Source organism: Rhamphochromis sp. 'chilingali' (assembly GCF_963969265.1).
Source record: "Rhamphochromis sp. 'chilingali' genome assembly, chromosome: 6".
Classification (NCBI taxonomy): domain Eukaryota; kingdom Metazoa; phylum Chordata; class Actinopteri; order Cichliformes; family Cichlidae; genus Rhamphochromis; species Rhamphochromis sp. 'chilingali'.
Window position 1 is genome coordinate 31,621,271 of NC_137933.1, and position 17,813 is coordinate 31,639,083.

Sequence of the window (17,813 nt, forward strand, 5' to 3'; positions counted from 1 at the left end):
TGTAAGAGCAGTGCATATAATCAACCTTATGTGCACACAGCAAACATGTAAATGTTTTTATTATACAAGACATTTTTGACAGGTGTTCACTGTTAGAAAAATACGGCACAGCCTCAAAACAGGTTAAAAATGCTGCATGTTAACCTACAGATAAGCTACTGCTCCACCGAATGTCAGAGTCACAAGTTGTTGGATTTTTCTTGGTAAGTGTACAGTACGATAATGATCTACAGACTGGATTAAAGAACTAAGCTTTTATAGAACAATATGAAAGACCTGCACAGAAAGGGGAAAAATTTGGATATGAAAAGCTTGAAAACACACACACAAAAAAATAACAGTAAAAATCACATTTTGGTGCTTTGTCATTTGGCCAACACTTACATAATAGAAACCAGATTCTCCCCCCCCCCCCCCCCCCAAAAAAAAAAAAATATAAACTTAAATATTAAAGTAACATGTAAGATGTTCTAGTTATGAAACCCAAGTTCAGCCACTACTTATGACTGAAATACTGTGTGCAAAACCCATTTAATCTTTTTACATTATGTATTTATCTCTCTATATAAGTACTGCTATTGTTAGTGGCAGGGTCTGTAAGTCTGTGCTTAAATCCAATTATATCATTACATGCATGCACAGGCAACCATGCATGCATGTAATCCAGCATTATTGTTTGTAATTTTATCTCACTGCATATCCTCACATTTCACTCTCTCTACACTATATCTATGCTTTATTAACTTACTGCTTACAGAACATTTGCTACTGTTGCTGCTTCACAATAAAAAATGCACCTCTGGCGAAACATGGGGCAACTTCTATTGTAGTGTGCACGCGCACAAATATGCAAAAATAAGCAAGTTTTCTCTTAGGTACAATCAAGTACAATCAATCATCGAAATTGCATCAGCAAGAGAAAAAATAAATTATGTTCTTTTTGGCTTTTTTGATAGTAGATCAGTTGTAAATATTGGTTTGCCTCATCGTAGCACATGGCTGAATGTAGAAAATCTAACCATGGTTTGCTAATGGTATTATGGAAAAATGCTAGCTATTACTGACTTCAGTTAAAAAAATATGAGTTTGTTTGTCTTTATTGTAAACAAATCTAATCCTTAGATAGTATAGATAGTATACACACAGCATTTATTGTCAAATCAACCAGGACCGAGATCCAGAAGGACTAAAGCTATTTTTCTAAAGTCATAATTTGGAGTGCGTGCTCAATGACATTGCCAGTTGATTTATGGTTTTTTCCTGTGTGTTGTAACAGATTGGTAGGCAGCCATTGTAAACCACTGCAGGGATATCATTTCAAAACAACAGCTCATGAGTTGGAGAGGTAGGTAGTGACAGCTTTCTGGCACTCTGCATTATCATATTAAGGCATAGCAGTAGTTTGTCTTTTTTCCAACAACATATACTAGTTGAATAATTCAGATTATCAAGAAAGGAAAAAATATAGGTATTCACTGAATTCACAATTACAGTAACAGATCAAAATGGATATAACAAAATAATATCTATTATTAAAAACATGCATCTCTGGAATATTTGTATACACATTCTTCACATGGTAATGATGACCTATGTATCATCTGACCAGTGCTGTTGATTGAAGAAGAGATCACAAGATAGTGTAAGCATAGTGCTTGTGAATCTTATTTGTTATTTCTGCCAGCTGAGCTTCCTGTTACTGTTAAACTGAAATAAGAAAGGAGAAAAGAGGACATAACTGAAATATCTGAGGTTTTGGAGGAAAACTATGTCTGCTACTGACAGTCAGTCTTTTTTGCTGACTTCAAATTTGATGTTGCCAAATGAAAATATGACCTGCTGTCTTCCTCTTGCTGTTAACACAACATTAAACAGGATGTGCCCAGAGAGTCACAGGATTCCAGCCTGATCCACAGAGGCAGTGAAGAGAGAGAAAGAGAAAAAACTAACACATTATAGTTCTTCTGAGTCACTGGGCATCTCTGTCTGCCCCCACACTGCATGGATGAATGCACCTGGGAAGACTTTGTCCCCTAATTTTATTTGTTGGATTCCAGCTGAACCCTGACTTGTCTGGAACACTCATTTCAGCATGGGCACCATTTCATGCTTTTTATAATTCAAACAAAGCCACTCTGCGGGGGTGGCACAGCATAGATGTTTGTGTGGATATACACAAACATAAACACCTCTTTGAAAGTCAGTGATGTGTCCTAGCATGTAACCAAGCCAGACTGGTACCGTGGCAATATGAGATATGTAAGTGGGTGGGCAATATTATAGAACAGATTACAGGGATGCGAACTGTTGGTTCATTATTGGGATACTGACATGCGATATGCATTATGCAGCAGTGCATACTTGTACTACTACCTCAGTGCAATCTGATTGCTGGTGGAACCTATGCTTTTTTTGTCTGCCTGGGATCCCAAAGCAGTGCAAAAAGCAGAGACAAACGGCAACAATGAACAAACAAGAAATGGATTCCATTCACATTTCAATGGAATAGCGATCAGGGTCACTCTAATGTGGCAGCCTTCCAGTGTCTGATCAAGACCTGTAAGACAAACATATAAGAAACAACATCTGTGTTACATTCTTGGGACGGGAAATTTGGAGATGCTCTGTCACCACCATTACTTTCCTTTTTGCTGTATCTTTCTCACACTCATTAATGCATACATATTTAGGACCTTCATGAATGATTAGTTGTGTTGACATGAGGATTTCACAGTGTTGAGACAGTTGTAAATGTACTCTACCTTTAAGTTTTGTCTGTAGTTCTTTGAGGTGCTGGGAGGTTTGAAATGACTGTTGTTGTGAACTGAAGTGAATTGTTCTGAATTAGAATAATAGCTTTATGAAAGGGGATATGTGTCAGCTATCCAGCTAGCTTAATAAAGTAAATGCTATTTGAAAAGATTTTTAAGGTATAAACTCTGTGCAACAAATTAAGATTGTGAGGTTCAAACCTGCTATCACAATAATATTATCTAAATGACTGTTTTCTGTTTTCTTTCTGCCGTCTGGGGGTTGTTTGCATCTGCAGCCTGAAGTAAAATTGGCAGACAGTGTGAGTCGTGGTCAGATGCAAAACTCACAAAATGCTGATTTTCAGTTTACTTTAAACAATCTAATTTAAACCTTTTACTGCTCCGTTTATATAAACTGAATAAAAAAAACTGCATGACTTATGACTGTCTTTTGAGACAGAGACTGGTGGTCCATCATCTACTTTGGTTTGTGATAGAGTAGCTGAGGTACAATGAGGCTTTATTTCACCTACTTCTAATGTTATTCTAAAAGCTGATTAGCTTCGAGGATAAGCTTCCATGTACTCAGCCAAATACTACACTGACTTGGTCTTTTAAATGTAGCTTGTAACTTCATGTGCCCAATATAGTTGTATGTAGTCCTTGGCTGTAGAACAAGGTGTACTGCTTTTAAGTAAGCTGAAGAAGAGAAATAAGTGCCAGAGCCCTAGCATGAGGAGAGCCCTCAAAAACTGTCATTTTCAGCAAGATTTACATTTTTTGTCATCATCACAAAAACTGTAATTCAGTGGTTAAATTTAAAGTTTGACAGGCAACTTTAGCTTTACTAAGTTTCATTATGCTGCTTCAATGCTGCACAAACTACACTAGCACTTATTGAAGCTTAGTACCATTCTGCTAATAAAACATGATTAAAATGAGCACTTTAGTTTTATTACAATAACCCTTTCTTAGTGTAGTGCTACAAAATATACTTACATAAATCATGTCATTTGGATTAAAATGTAACTATAGACATCTCTTTTATGTGATCACAGATAAAGTGATGATAAAGAAAAAGATAGAAAAAGTGCAGATAAGGACACTTGATATGTTAATATCTATGACAGCAGGAGTTTTAGCACCTGACTGCAGCATACAAATCTTTTATTGGTATCAGCAGTTAAAAAAACTATTATACTATAGTTTGCTATTATATCCAGTTTTTATTAGTGTGAATATGCTTTGGCAAACATATTTTAAGGTTTTGTTTCACTGCACCAATGTAACAAAGGGAGCACTCAAACCTCTTTATATAAAGTCTTTTCAAGAGGATATGATAGTAATTCAGAGTGCAATGATACACTTCCTAATAGCACTATTAACAAGTTCAACACCCCTACATCTCCCTTTGAGGGAGAATATCAAAGTTTCAGAGGCTCTTAATCTTAATGGGAGAATGAGAGCATAATTCATTAAATCATCAAATATTTCAACCACGAACCCATTAAGTCCACTAAGTACTTCAAAACACTGTGCAGCTCTTCAGATAGTTGCATTCAGCCGCCACCTTATCATATGATTTAATGCAACTCAGTGGTGGGAAAGTGACACAAACCCTGATTTAAAGTTTTCACTTCAGTTTCCATTTAACAAAAGCATTTTCTTTCCAGGGAAATGTCTTTAAATTGGGAGAGCATTACAAATGCAATAACTAACCTCGCAGTGAATTAATGTCGTACATTTTGTCTTACTTACTGTGCTATCTTGCAGTTTTTCGTTGTAACAAACCGTCCTGTGTAGTGAATGTTACACCTAACCACATTGTTGGTAAAGTCTGACTCCAGCACCAAGAACTTGGGATTAACCTGGAGCTGGAGATTAAACAAAGAGGGAAGATTACAATTTACCATAAACACAAATCATTGCAAACACTGGCTGCAAACAATGGCGCTGGTATAGATGAGAATAAAATATTCTTAAATGCATTATGAATAACTCTCAACTGAATGTATAGATCTTTTTGTGTGGACATTGGAGCAATATTGATTAAATAAAATATGCATGAACAACAGACAATATGATAGATGGGAAACCAGTGGCACTGAACCATAAGGTGCTGCAACCTGAAAAACTCCAGATAACAAGAAACCTAAAAACTTCATGACCTGGATCAATTTGTTTTGGTGGCCTTGACCCTTTCTCACTCTATGAAATGTACTCCTGTGCTGCTTGCTAACTTGCCATGCCCATGGACGTCTGAGTCTCACTTGACTCTTACCTTTAGTATATAGTTTCCTGGTTGGATGTCAGTGATATCTATCCACTGGCAGTCAATATCAGCATTGTAAGTATCGTAGCAGCCTGGGCTCAGACCCTGAAGAAACAGAGGCAAAAAGAGAGGTTGTAAGGAATACTGATCTATGCCAAAAACAGCTGTAATGGTCAAAAAGTGAATACGATCGGATTATCTAATAAACATGAACAGAGCATAGAAGTTTATTGCTAATGTAACATCAACAAGCTAAATTTCATCAGGGACCATTTTTTACTAATACATCAATTGTCAGATTTATGTATTGGTGAAACACTGATATGTTTATTTCATTTTTACAAGTGGACTAGTCACAAAATGCATACCTACAGGGGATGGATATTGGCATGGTTCCTGATAACTATGATGTGAACCACCAAAGAATAATTGCCATTATATCCACTTCTGATTTTGTTTCTTGGATTACCTGAGTGTGAGCAGTGCAGGCATATCGCTTCAGGTGACCAAAGTCACACGTGGTGTCCTCCAGGCAGAAGCTAGCCTTGTGTCCCTCCGCCACTTTACGACCAGTACTGACCTCAAGTAAATCATAATGGCTGAACTCATCCATACTATGGTAATGTCTGTCAGAATGAGCAAACACACAATCAAAGTGGGCATCAGAAAGTTCAAACCAATGCTAATATTAGCAGTTATACAGTGTATCTCCATGGTAAAGTGTCATAGGAGAAATTACAATTAGTCTATTAATGCCGTTATGCTGCTATTGTACTTGCTTTGCCTTCTTTGCTTAATTTTAGGTAATTCAAATTTAAACTTCTAAGACAAAAACTGAATTGATGTACTGTCTATTCAGCCCGGTGACCTCAGCTGTTAACATTTTGTAACTGACGTTGCACCTTGACTGAACACATCATAAATCATCAAAGGGTAATGATACTAATTAATGACAACAATAAAGCATTGCTGAAGCAAGGTATTAGCACCCTAATGATGTATGAATGTTACTAATTAGCTTGTACAAATCGGCAAGATCAGAGGTGTTTGCATGTGTGTGTGGGTGTGAGTTGGTGTTTACGCTTTTTTTTTTGTTTGAGCATGGTTATTTTTAAGCGTGCATGCACATATCAATGTGTGTCATTTGTGTGTCACAGTATGAACACATTGCTATGCCTCTGTGTTCGTGTGTTTGCACAGCTTTAGCAGCTTAGGAAAGCCTGGATGCACATGACCACTGATCATCTCAACTGAACCGGAACATCAACCGAGTGGCTCTTAGTGTATGACTCTGTCAATGAGCCGGTCCATTTGAAATCATCTGCAATATTAACTGCTATGTGGCTTGATCATCTTCCAAATGTCAAAGTGACCCAGGATGCTATTCGCTTTTTACAAGCATGCTGTGCACATAATTGTGGTGCAAGCAGGCATGTGCATATTTGCATTGAAAGGTGACAACATAATTTGATGTTGATGAGGAAACCCTACTTCTGGGTCACTATTTTGATGGATTTTTGCAAAACACTTGCAAGAACTGAGTTATTAAAACATAAAAAATAGAAATACGCATTCTTTGCCAAATTCGTTTCACTTTTTTTTTTTTGGGGGGGGGGGGGGGGGGGGGGGGGGGTTGCCTTTCTTTATGTTCCTACATATACAAGTTTAAAGCATTTTCTTTAACTTGAGTTTACATGGTTCTGTTTTCAAGGACAATAAATTACAAAGAAAATACCTGCACCAGCACTGGAACACAGTGATAAGTTTAAGGAGTAGTTGATGGGTTTCTTTACATGATGTTATTCGTTATACAGATACAGTGTTATAGCAGCAAGATTTATATTCTAAGCAGCTACAGTTATAAAACTATTAATTAATGTATAGATGTAGTCTAATATGGAGAATGTAGGGGAAAACTAAATTCAAATAATAAAAAAGCCTATGCCAATTTTAAAAAACAAACAAACAATCAATACATTATGCATTACAGGAAACACTTAAATTAGTAGTTGTAATATTTTTTTTTATATCATTGCTAAGTTCCTCCATTGCTTCGTCGTGGTGGAGACTGTAGCTATAGCGGGTGAGGTAAGCACTGGATCCGTTACTCTCAGACACTCAGACTATATAAATATTGCCCTTTTGCCTTACTTCATAGCCTGTGTTTCAACACAGCAACAGCTTTTACTGGAACAGTCATTAAAGATTGAAGGATGGCTTGGAAGGAAAAGTGGGTACTTTCCACTGATGGAGCAAGTGACCATTCAACGACTCATTTGTTCCATAGAAGAGCCAACCAATTAGGGAATGATTTCAGGTAGAAACCTGTCTGTTGTTATCTAAGGCTAAACACTGTCTTCATTCTAACTCAGGCCATAAATTACTATTTTGTCTCTTTTGGCGTACAAATATCGATGACTGTGGCTGTTTATATCCTGTTTTTTTATTGGGGGGTAAATGGGTACGCACGCAATTTGTGTGAGTGCATACATTCACATTTGTGTATAAAACAAGGAGGGAACTTGAAGGCCTGGAATGCTGAAACACAGCATTTGTTTGTGTTCCTGGAACTGGCATTCATTTCAGTGGCAGTCTTGAGATGATTATCTTCAGCAAGTGTGTGTATGTGTTTGTGAAATAGAAAGAAAGGGTGCAGGAAGCAAAGCTGGATGACGAGATGCCTGGAAGGGTCCCTCTCCTCTTTTGATTTTTGGATCCCCTTATTGACTATGTCAACTATAGGGAATGTAGTGTTGGAAGGACATATAGGGGATTTAACAAGAATAGCTTGTATTGGTAATGTACAAAACATTCCAATCCTTCTTAGTTGTGAGTCATTTTCCACTCGTCTAGCAACAAACAAGACTTTGAGGGTTCCTCAGATCAGAGCGAGGGTTATAAAACACAGGAATTACAGTAGGTTCTTTGAGAACTATTTAGCAGTGGCCTGCCATTTGCCTTCCAAAATGTGGAGGACCAGGATATGAAGACATACATCAAAGCACCTGCATAAATAGTGGCTGTAATCTTTGACCAAAAAGGTCACATAGCTTAATACAGTTGTAACATATGAGAGTGAGATAAATAGAGCACAGGCTGAAGAATTCTATTAGTAACTAGTGAAAAATGAGTCAAACAGTTTTAATGAACTTCTGATTCTTTCACCACTGGAATAAAAACATGATCTATCTGGATTTCTTTGTTCTCATTCGTGTAAAAAAAAAGATACAGAATTTCAACATTTTACAACAATTGATGCTCAGAGAGAGCTCCTTTTTTCATACCTGTGTGCAAAAAATAGGAGTGGATGAAATGAAAGGCAAAACTGTCAACTGTCACTTGATTTGACAAAAATGTAGGGCAGGAAAGTTTATTGTAAGAATCTGGGCTAGAGATTTTCTTCCCCTAAAGAGGCTTCTTTGTAACCAAACACTCTGTCCCAGTAACCCATATCTGTGCTATCATACTTTAGCAGAAATTTGATCTGGTGTCATAGATTGACAGGAAAATTTGATTGATTTGTCATTCTGATCACACAGTCAGCAGAATGATTGCCTTGGCTTTCTGCCTCTTGGGAACCACTGTGTAAATGTAGACTGATGTCAAGCAGCAACAACACTGCCAATCTCCTAACGGCCAGTCAACATTCCTCTAAGATGAGAAAAGTAAGGAGAGCCTTGATCCTGTGTCAGCAAGCAGACTTGTTGAAATGGAGATTTAAAAAAAAAAAAGCCTTCATTTAATATAATATAAGAAAAGAATAATATGTCTCAAATCACCCCTTCATTACTTCTCATAAATATTTGATCTTAGTCAGCTTAATTTATATATATACACTAAATAAACTCCAGCTTGTCCAGAATGCAGCAGCCAGCTGGACATGACTTCTATTTTAGCTTCTTAGTTACTGGTTAACTTTAGACTTGATTTGAAGATTTAATTGGCAGACTTTGAGGCACATTCTAGACATTCTAGACTAGACTTGCACTAAAGTATAGCAAAGATCATCTAACACCTTTTTTGCCAGGTGGCAGCCTGGGGTCCTCAGCCAAGGCCCTGTTAGTATGTCCAGAATCTCATCTGAGAACCTAAGGAGGCTATCAGCCTTATGTTGTTAGGGGACCTAGTCTCTAGAGCAGTCTTCATGAGGCGATCAGATTAGCGAGTTCCCTAATATCTCTTAAAGACATATTTCTATATAAGTTCTATGTACTGGGAAAGACAGTGAAAGTTCTGTTTGTCAAATTGGTCAAACCAACACAGCTGTATTCCATTATTTTTTGTGTAATGTGGCTTGGCTCTGGACTCCACAGGTTACCAACCTCAGATTACTGAAAGTGAAACAGGACTTTTTTAGTCAACCAGCTCAAGGTCTGTCCTTATTTGTGAAGTGATCATATAGGCTACAACACAGAGTTTTCATGATAGTGTGACACCCAAGACAGCTGACCTCACATCGCACTGAAAAACTGAAAAAGAATCTTTTAGGTGTCCCAGTTGGATATGCAGTCCTATACCCATTCATGTGGCCATATGGCAATAAAGCTTTTTATACTGCCATTCACACAGTAGTTAAATACCGTTGCTTATGTTTTATTCCTTAGTGCAAAAACACAGCTTGCTTGGGTGTGATGAATATTCTTGCTTTGGTGGATTCAGTGTAATTAACCATTCGTATTTGATACTTCTCCGACTCTACATTTTTAGCAACTAATCCTTGTAAGGATTTCTTATTATTCTTAATGGTATGTACCTGTCTCTCATGCACAAAGAACAAAAAATGTTCTCTTAATTGAAGTTGAAATAATTAAAACTGACAATTTTAAGAAAACAATGAGGACATATTTTAAATATATTGTTTAAAATAAATGCATTCATTCAACTGAATCTGGAAATCTGCTGTGCACTATTGTACATTATTAAGCACTTACTGATGACAGCTGTGCCACTCCCAGGTATGACGTGGCCTGTTCGGCATGAAGTCAGCAGTTCCCTTGTTCTTCACTCGCTGTGGAAATCGTAGCAGGACCCTCACATCATAGTCAGTGGTCTCAGAGGTATAGGCAGAGCTAAATTGTGCACATATACATGAAGACAAAAATGAGGGGAAGTGTTGGATGCAGGCACGTCTGTTTCTCATAACTAAGACAAGGAAAAAAGAGCCCAACTGAAAATCTTCGAGGCAGGAGCATAGTTACTAAATAATTCATTCTACAGATTAAAACCATCTCTCCAAACACACTGTTTCAACATGGGCAGTGGGGGGAAAAAACGCAACCTATACACAATTAACTTTTTGTGCGAAAAAGGAGACACAACCTCGAGTTCACAATACCACTGAAAATCTAAGCCATTCATCTTGTGACTGTTGTTGACATTGGAGTGTATGGCAAATTACAACAGCCCATCTGTGGGTGATTGCTGCAGACTCAAGCAGGATATGAAAGGGCTTTGAGGGATGGCTGTGCTTGTGATGGGAAGAGAGCAAATAGAGGAGCCACAGGGACAACACACTTCCATCATTTCAATGGTGTCCTTAGTGCAGAGGCAGTCAAAGGGCCCAGGCCTGAGGCTCAGGGGATGCTTTTCACCAACACTGAGAAATGAAAGTAAGGACAGCCTCTATCCAGTCTTTTAAAGGGACCAGGATTTAGCTCATGTAAGTTGTGCTGTTAGTCAACTTTTTTCATTATTTATTTCAGAAATTATTGCACGGAATGGATATAATCCTGAAGGCTGAGTTCAAATAATGGATGGTTCACTCGCCGGTTAATGCTGCCCAAAGGTGAAGCAGCTCATAAAAACATGCTAGTCTTTCATAAAACTTTACATTTTGTTGTTAATGCATAAACCAAAGTGTGTAACCTGGACAGGACTCTAGCCTATGAAAAGTGCTACACAATTTAGTGTTCCCATTTACTGTTTTTGCAAACAGGCTCAATGCTGCCCTTAACCCCTTAATGCCCAGTGTATCATATTCGATACATACAGATTTGTTTTTGTTTTTTATACACTTCTACATAAGAGTGACACCCCCCCCCCCCCCCCCCCCCCCCCGCAGAAACTAAATAAATTCCACAATAAAAGGGTATTGTGGAATTTATTTAGTAGAAAATGCAATACAAATTACAAACCATATATGGAAATTAAAATGTGATTCATTTAAAAAAAAAAAATCAATAAACTCGATTTTCAAAGAAATTACAATATTTGGTAATTATTTCATGGTTTGAACATTAAAAGGTTAAGCTTTTTAAAATAAGAATTTGTCACAAGCACAAAAACTAAAGAAATATACGAATAAACAAACATAGGATGTCTTTACCTGGACAGACATTTCTCCTCAGCAGCACAGCGAAGAGAGTACATGTGGGCTCTCTGAATATACGTCGAAGCCTGGACATAGTTGGGATCAGGGACCAGGTCAGGCAAACCTGAAATAACATATAGAGTTTTCAGCCTCTGTTGTCATTCACCAAGTTATCCAGTATCACACAATGGTGCTACAAAAGAAGTTCTAACATTTGGAAACAAAAAATATTTTTACACATATAATTTGAATGCTGTAGTAATGAATTCGCTGTAGTTCAAGCAGACAAATGCATTTAAAAAAAATCCAAATTCCAAGTTCACCTAGTTTTCAAAGTTTTTTGTTTTTTTTGTTTTTTTAAGAGAAAGGTAAATGGAGTGGTGTTGATGGAAGAGATAATGGGCAAAATTTCAGCAACATGGCCCACAGATCAAGAGTGGGTTACACTATAGACCCAGTGACCACTAATTACTGTGCATTCCAGATTATTATCATGGCTTTCTAATGAGATACTTTCGCTGTGAGGGGCCTCTTTGACAGAGGTGAATTAGGGGTCAAAGAGCACAAGAGTTACATCTGAATCCATTATCTACAAAATCCCCCAAACAAAAAAGAAGTATACAGCCTCACCCCGATTATATGTACTTATAGTGTCAGTCTTATTAAATATAAAGTATCATTTATTTAAAAGGTGGAAAAAAATATATACCTTGCTCGCCTACTTGCTTGGCTAATATAATGTGATCTTCCAAAATACAAATTTTGACATGAACATGTCACTTCAGCTTAACCTTAAATGTAACAAACAGACAAGTCATACCTGCTGGGGACAAGGATAAATTTGGAAATGTCTGAGAGTATTACAGAAGGGCTGATTGCAATTCAGCCCAGGTTTTTCACTATTTTTGTTTCTCAAAACAAGTGACAAAGATTAAGAGATGTAGCAAAGTAAACAGTGATACATAGAGAAAGCCAGACAGAGCGAGAGAATGTAATGTATGTGCCAGGGCAAAACAACAATGATCTCACACTAACTTCTGTTTTTAAAGTGGGTCACTGACCACATCTGTTAGAAAAACTGAAAGAAAAAAAAGCAGGCCTGACTTGCCAGCAATGGTCTGTGACATGGCTTATCACCTCTCTCTGTTTGGTTCGCAAAGGCCAGGCACATTTAAATGTGAGCTTGTTCAAACAACTGAAAGTCAAACCTTCTGACCTCTAAACCTGGAAATCACCAAATCAAGTGCAATCTTTAATTCATGTTGTAGTGCGAGTGCAATGGGGGTAAAAAACAAACAAACAAACAAACATATCTTTTGATTTAGGACCCACAATGATGTGTTTAGTTGTAGCATGTTGTGGAAAATACACAGAAATGTCCTGGCATCTAACATCCAGGTGAGTCTTCCCCCCCAACTTGCAAGTTTAAATAAGGACTTTCCCTTTGAGGAGGCTGTGTAAATATCCCATCTGACATCTCTCTCTGAAGAACACATACAAGACAGGGGAAGACTTCCTGCGCCAGACCATGTAAACACTGTAAACCAGTGTGAAACACAGAGGTTTTCCAACAGAACTCTCAACTCCAAATATTTTCTCCTCACCCTAGGAAGGCTTTGTTCTCTGCCCCCTAATCTTTTGAGATGTGAAAGTGGGTCTCTTTCAGAAGGATAAAGTGTATTGAGACGCCAAAGCTGATCGACTCTCAACAGCATGTGACAAAGCCGCACATTACACTCTAAGTGGGGCACAGAGAAAAGAAACTGAATGTTGCCAAGCTTTTTATACCATCGAATATAGGATAATAAAAGACATGAGGTCTCCCTTTCTAGATACTCCCATGTTGAGCTAGAGCTGTTACTGCAAAAAGATTGGAATACTTAAAATTCAGTGTTCTCATTTGAATATGTAGAATCATAATCACAACATCTGACCCACATGGTTAACTCTAAACTCAAATATTCCTTTATTAGTTTATTTATATTTTCCACTTCTTTTTGCAATATGGCATCTATGATGCATCTTTGATGTTTATTAAACATTTTAGTTTTGGTGGTCAGTGAGCATGTTACAGATGAACTTTAGTGAGATGTTGAAATCTTTTCTTTGTATGCGAGAAAATAGTGGTGAATGTAATGAATGCAATAACTGCAGCACTGTACAAGTTACTGTATAATTATTCTCACTCCTGACTGTAGGAGGCTTTGCTGGTGAATATGAGAATATGAATATTGAGCTATAAGGGTAAAGCTGGGTTAGATTTCTTTGCCAGAAAACTTCACTGAAGATTACATAGTATTCACAAAAACACTGTAAAGGAGTAGCTTCCAAAACTAGAGGCACACAAAGCCTACACAGACAAAATCACATTTGTGGCAATATAAAGTAAATGGCCTTGGTTGATCACCTTTATTTTGCAAATACGTCTCCGTTTTAATCATAATTTGATAAACTTATTATATGCTGAGGATGGCAGAGACATGAGTTAAGCCTTTCCTCTTTCTAGGCCTGGGTTGTGGCTCATGTAAAGTGCCTCATAGCCAGTGTGGGTCAAGAAATATAACAAACTTGTTAAACTGTTCTAATTTTGCACATATGGTTCTAGGGCAACATATTGTAGTATGTCACATCCTATTGGCTGCATATTATCTGGCATTCAAGCTGGTGGTTGTGCACTACAATCACTGTTAACACCTGAGAAACAACTGCAGCTATTTGTACATTCATGTTTTTGTTGCCAGTGATGACATTTACCATGTTGCCCACCTCCGCTTAACCTAAGACCTCTATGTGCTTGGTATTTTACCTTTGAACTGATTTTAGTAGAAATTATTTGTAATGAGAATTTTTGTTATTGCAACTGATACAGATTATACTTGGTGTGTATTCTGTGCTTCACAGTGTCTGATACAATACACAATTGAATTTAAAAATGACAGTGTAAATACACTTCTCTTCTTACATCACCTTTAACACAACTTTACTATAGATCAGAGTAGTTATTATGATACTGTACCAGTTTAATGCCTTGCCGTGACGCAGTGCAATAAAAATGTCAGCTTTTCAACAGCTCCCAGTGACTGAATCTTTATCACAATGATTACTGAGGGCACTAAGGCATCTGCACACATGTTGGCTTTTTGTGCCTTGGAAATGGCTCCCAGCTCTAGAGTATTTAATGAATGAGTCTTGTAAGGCGTACAGCACACTAGAGAGACTGCTGTGCAGTATGGCAGATTATTGAGTAAAACAAAACGATAAACCTGCATTAACAGCCTGAGAATCTCATTGGAGGCCCTCATCTCCTCCCTATTCAAACCAGACACAGCTTCTGGCATGCAGAATATAGACACACATGTTGTTTGCATTGAACTAAGTCATTTCAAAATCTACATAGTGCTGAAAATAAACTTTTACCTACTGAGAACAATACTGTAATAATTTATGAAAATGGGTCTTATTAATTGCTAATAGTTTAAAAGAAATCATAACCTATGGCAAATAAACATTTCAAAGACAGTTCACTGCATGCTTTGACCCTCCTCATACTTCCCCCGAGGACTCTTACTAAATATTTATTTGATTTCCTGTAGCTGAAGCAATGGACCCCATGTGTTACAGGGACTTTCCACACTCTCCCTTCCCCTAAGGGAGTGGTGAAGTACTGTATCACCCTCCCTTGTTTCCCCTCAACTGCCATCAAACCCAGGAGGTAGCCACCAACACCCCGTCACCAGCCCCCTCCTATGAGGTCACCACCATCATTACTAAACTCCACACGAACATGAACCAGTGCACTTTGTAGAAGCACAGCACACCCCCACACAAAACACAGGGTTTCTTGTGTCTGCTCTCTGTACATTGGCAGGCTTTGCTCGGCACCTGGTTTCAATAACCACACAAGTGGGAAAAGATGAACCTTGTGTCGACTTTTCTTTGTTTGTAAACTGAAAGATGTTGAATTTTAAACAGCTGTTTCATTCCGATTACTTCAGATTTCTGATAAACATGGAAGAAGATGACTGGAAAAACTTTACGGTGTACTTGAAAGGGTGGTGGCCTTTCTATTATTCTCGGTCTTGCATATTTTGCATTCATATCTAGAGCAACAAGAGAGATCAGATGGCCAGCTTTTCATTTTTTGCCTCACAGACTGAAATACCTTGGGTGAATGCCTAGAACTGAACATGTGCCCTGTTTGAACTGAAAATGTCAAATATAATAAGTGCTTCAAGATTTCCGTGAAAACCAAACACAATCTTGGATCTAAAGCCATTTCACTTGTGTCACAGCCTAGTTTAATATTATTAAGATGTAGCTAAATGCGCTAACCAAAGTGGTCAATGAAAGATACACTGTGTTAGTTTATCAATGCCAAAATAAACCATACTTTACCTCTCTGATTTGGTCGGTACACACTAACACCATTCGAATTAGGGTTTTCAACGGCAGAATTTAGAGAATTTCTGCCTGAGGGAACGGATTGTACGAAGGGAGGCTGGGGTCTTCCAAATGGAGGAAACTGCTCATATTGGGGGCTCCTGACTGGCGGTTGATTAGCAGGTCCTGATCTGTCTACTATCACAGGAGGGGCCTGGTTGGCATCAGGGGCAGGAATGGCAGGAGCAGATTCCTCATTGAAGAGACTGTGAGTGTATCTGTGGTCCAGACCATCAGCAAATGGCAGCTGGGGAGCACGTGCAGGCACCACAGGATTGGATGCGTAGCCATATGACTGGTAGTAATGATAGCCATCATCAGTAAAGTCAGACGGAGAGCCTGGGAGCACAGGGGCCAAACCACCTCCATATATACCTCCAGTATACCCTCGTCCAGTGCCATATCCTGTTCCACCATACGCTCCACCAATAACAGGCTGAAAGGGGGGCTCGTAGCTCCTGACTGGTACATCCCCGAAACTGGGGTCATAAGGCACTGGTTGGAAAGGAGGCTGTTGAGGCAACGGGTACTGTGGGTAGGCTGGTATGTTATATGAAGATGAAGAAAAGGAAGAGGATGATGATACTGAGGAAGAGCCTGTAGATGGCCGGAAGCGACTGCTAGAGGATCCCTGGAATTGGCTACTTCCAGTGCTACCTGTGGTTTGTCTCCAATTATCAGGCACTTGTCCAAAGCCAAAAGGATGCCTTGCCTGTCCACGGACAGTTTCAGAGGATCCTCTTGAAGGAGCCTGTCTGCGGACATTGCCTCCTTGAGGTCTGCGTGAAGAGCGTGGACGAGAATCTGCCACAACCACCCTCGGACCTCTGTCCTGGGTCCCTTCTCCAGCAGGAATGTATTCAGCTCCACTGTTCAGTAGGCTAAAAACCTGGCCATTGTTCTCCCACTGAATCACCTGCCTCCACGGGGTGGAAGAGCTGTCCTGCCCTTCACCCTGGCTCTGTCCCTGAGTCTGTGTGGCAACCTGAGCCTGCCCTGAACTCAACGGGATGAATGCCAAACATGCCACAAAAATAGAAAACATACTGGCTCCAACGACAGCACACCTCCCAGAAAACCAGACAAAAAAACAACAACCTAAAAGCAACAAAAACAAACTAACAAAAAAATACCTTCCAAGTCCACCAGAAAATCAAACTTAAACCACCTGCAGTTCTGTCAATAAAACATGTGTTTCCTCTTCCCGTAGGTAGCGCTTTGGTGCAAGTGTTGAGAAAGATGCAGAGTTGAAAAGCCTGTGGTTGAGTGCATCTGCGGTTCTTCACTGCCAGCAGCAGAGGAGGTTGAATGTGCATTCAGGAGCAATGACACCCAGGAGAGTGAAAATGGGGTTCAGCAGACCCACTATTGGTGTTACCCTCTGCTAGTGCTATGAGAATATGCCCTGACTTCTCGTGTGTCTTCTAGTTCGCCTGTCAGTAGACTGAGCATTGCTCTCTGCCTTCAAAAAAGAAAAGCCTGTGCACTGCACGACTGCAAGCTTCTATTTGCCTGATTGCTTACAACGGGTTGTGAAAAAAAACCTCAAACTTTTTTTTACTTTTTTTTAAGGGGAGGTCCTGCATGGCCCTAGTGCTAGTGATATTCCTTACATGAGCTCCCCCAGAGTCAATATTATTATCTTCAAAGGAATTCAGACATAGTAAAACATCTTTCTTTTATCCTTGCGTGAATTCTTATAAGCCGATATAGACAGTGTGACCTTGACTACTCCAGAGGCTTGTTAAATTGACACTCTTTTTTTAAAACTTTTGAAATTACAGCACCCTTGTGCAGATGGTTAATTACCTAATTGGTTACAGGAGTTGTCACAAAACCACTGATGCAAGCCACACAATAAATATCCTCTGGTAGCATAAAGCACTTCTTAACTTTTAAAGGCATTTTGAGTGGACTTTGCAGAGTGAACACAGAGTGAATATAAATGGGATATGCTCAATGTAATATAAGCTATTCTCAAATATGAATGAAATAATATCATCCTTCAACACAGTTCTCTCTTTATATGGTGAATTTT

At 38.7% G+C, this 17,813-nt stretch overlaps 1 protein-coding gene across 1 annotated transcript; it reads right to left on the reverse strand.

Moving 5' to 3' along the window:
• Positions 1-414: 414 nt before the first annotated feature.
• loxl1 (lysyl oxidase-like 1) lies at positions 415-17,270 on the reverse strand. Its single transcript, XM_080885855.1, has 7 exons — positions 15,731-17,270; positions 11,351-11,459; positions 9,957-10,094; positions 5,495-5,651; positions 5,035-5,130; positions 4,512-4,627; positions 415-2,557 (listed from the first exon to the last, which is right to left on the reverse strand). Exons 1-7 carry the CDS (start codon positions 16,818-16,820, stop codon positions 2,551-2,553), a joined length of 1,713 nt encoding a protein of 570 aa, XP_080741981.1. The 5' UTR covers positions 16,821-17,270; the 3' UTR covers positions 415-2,550.
• Positions 17,271-17,813: the final 543 nt, after the last annotated feature.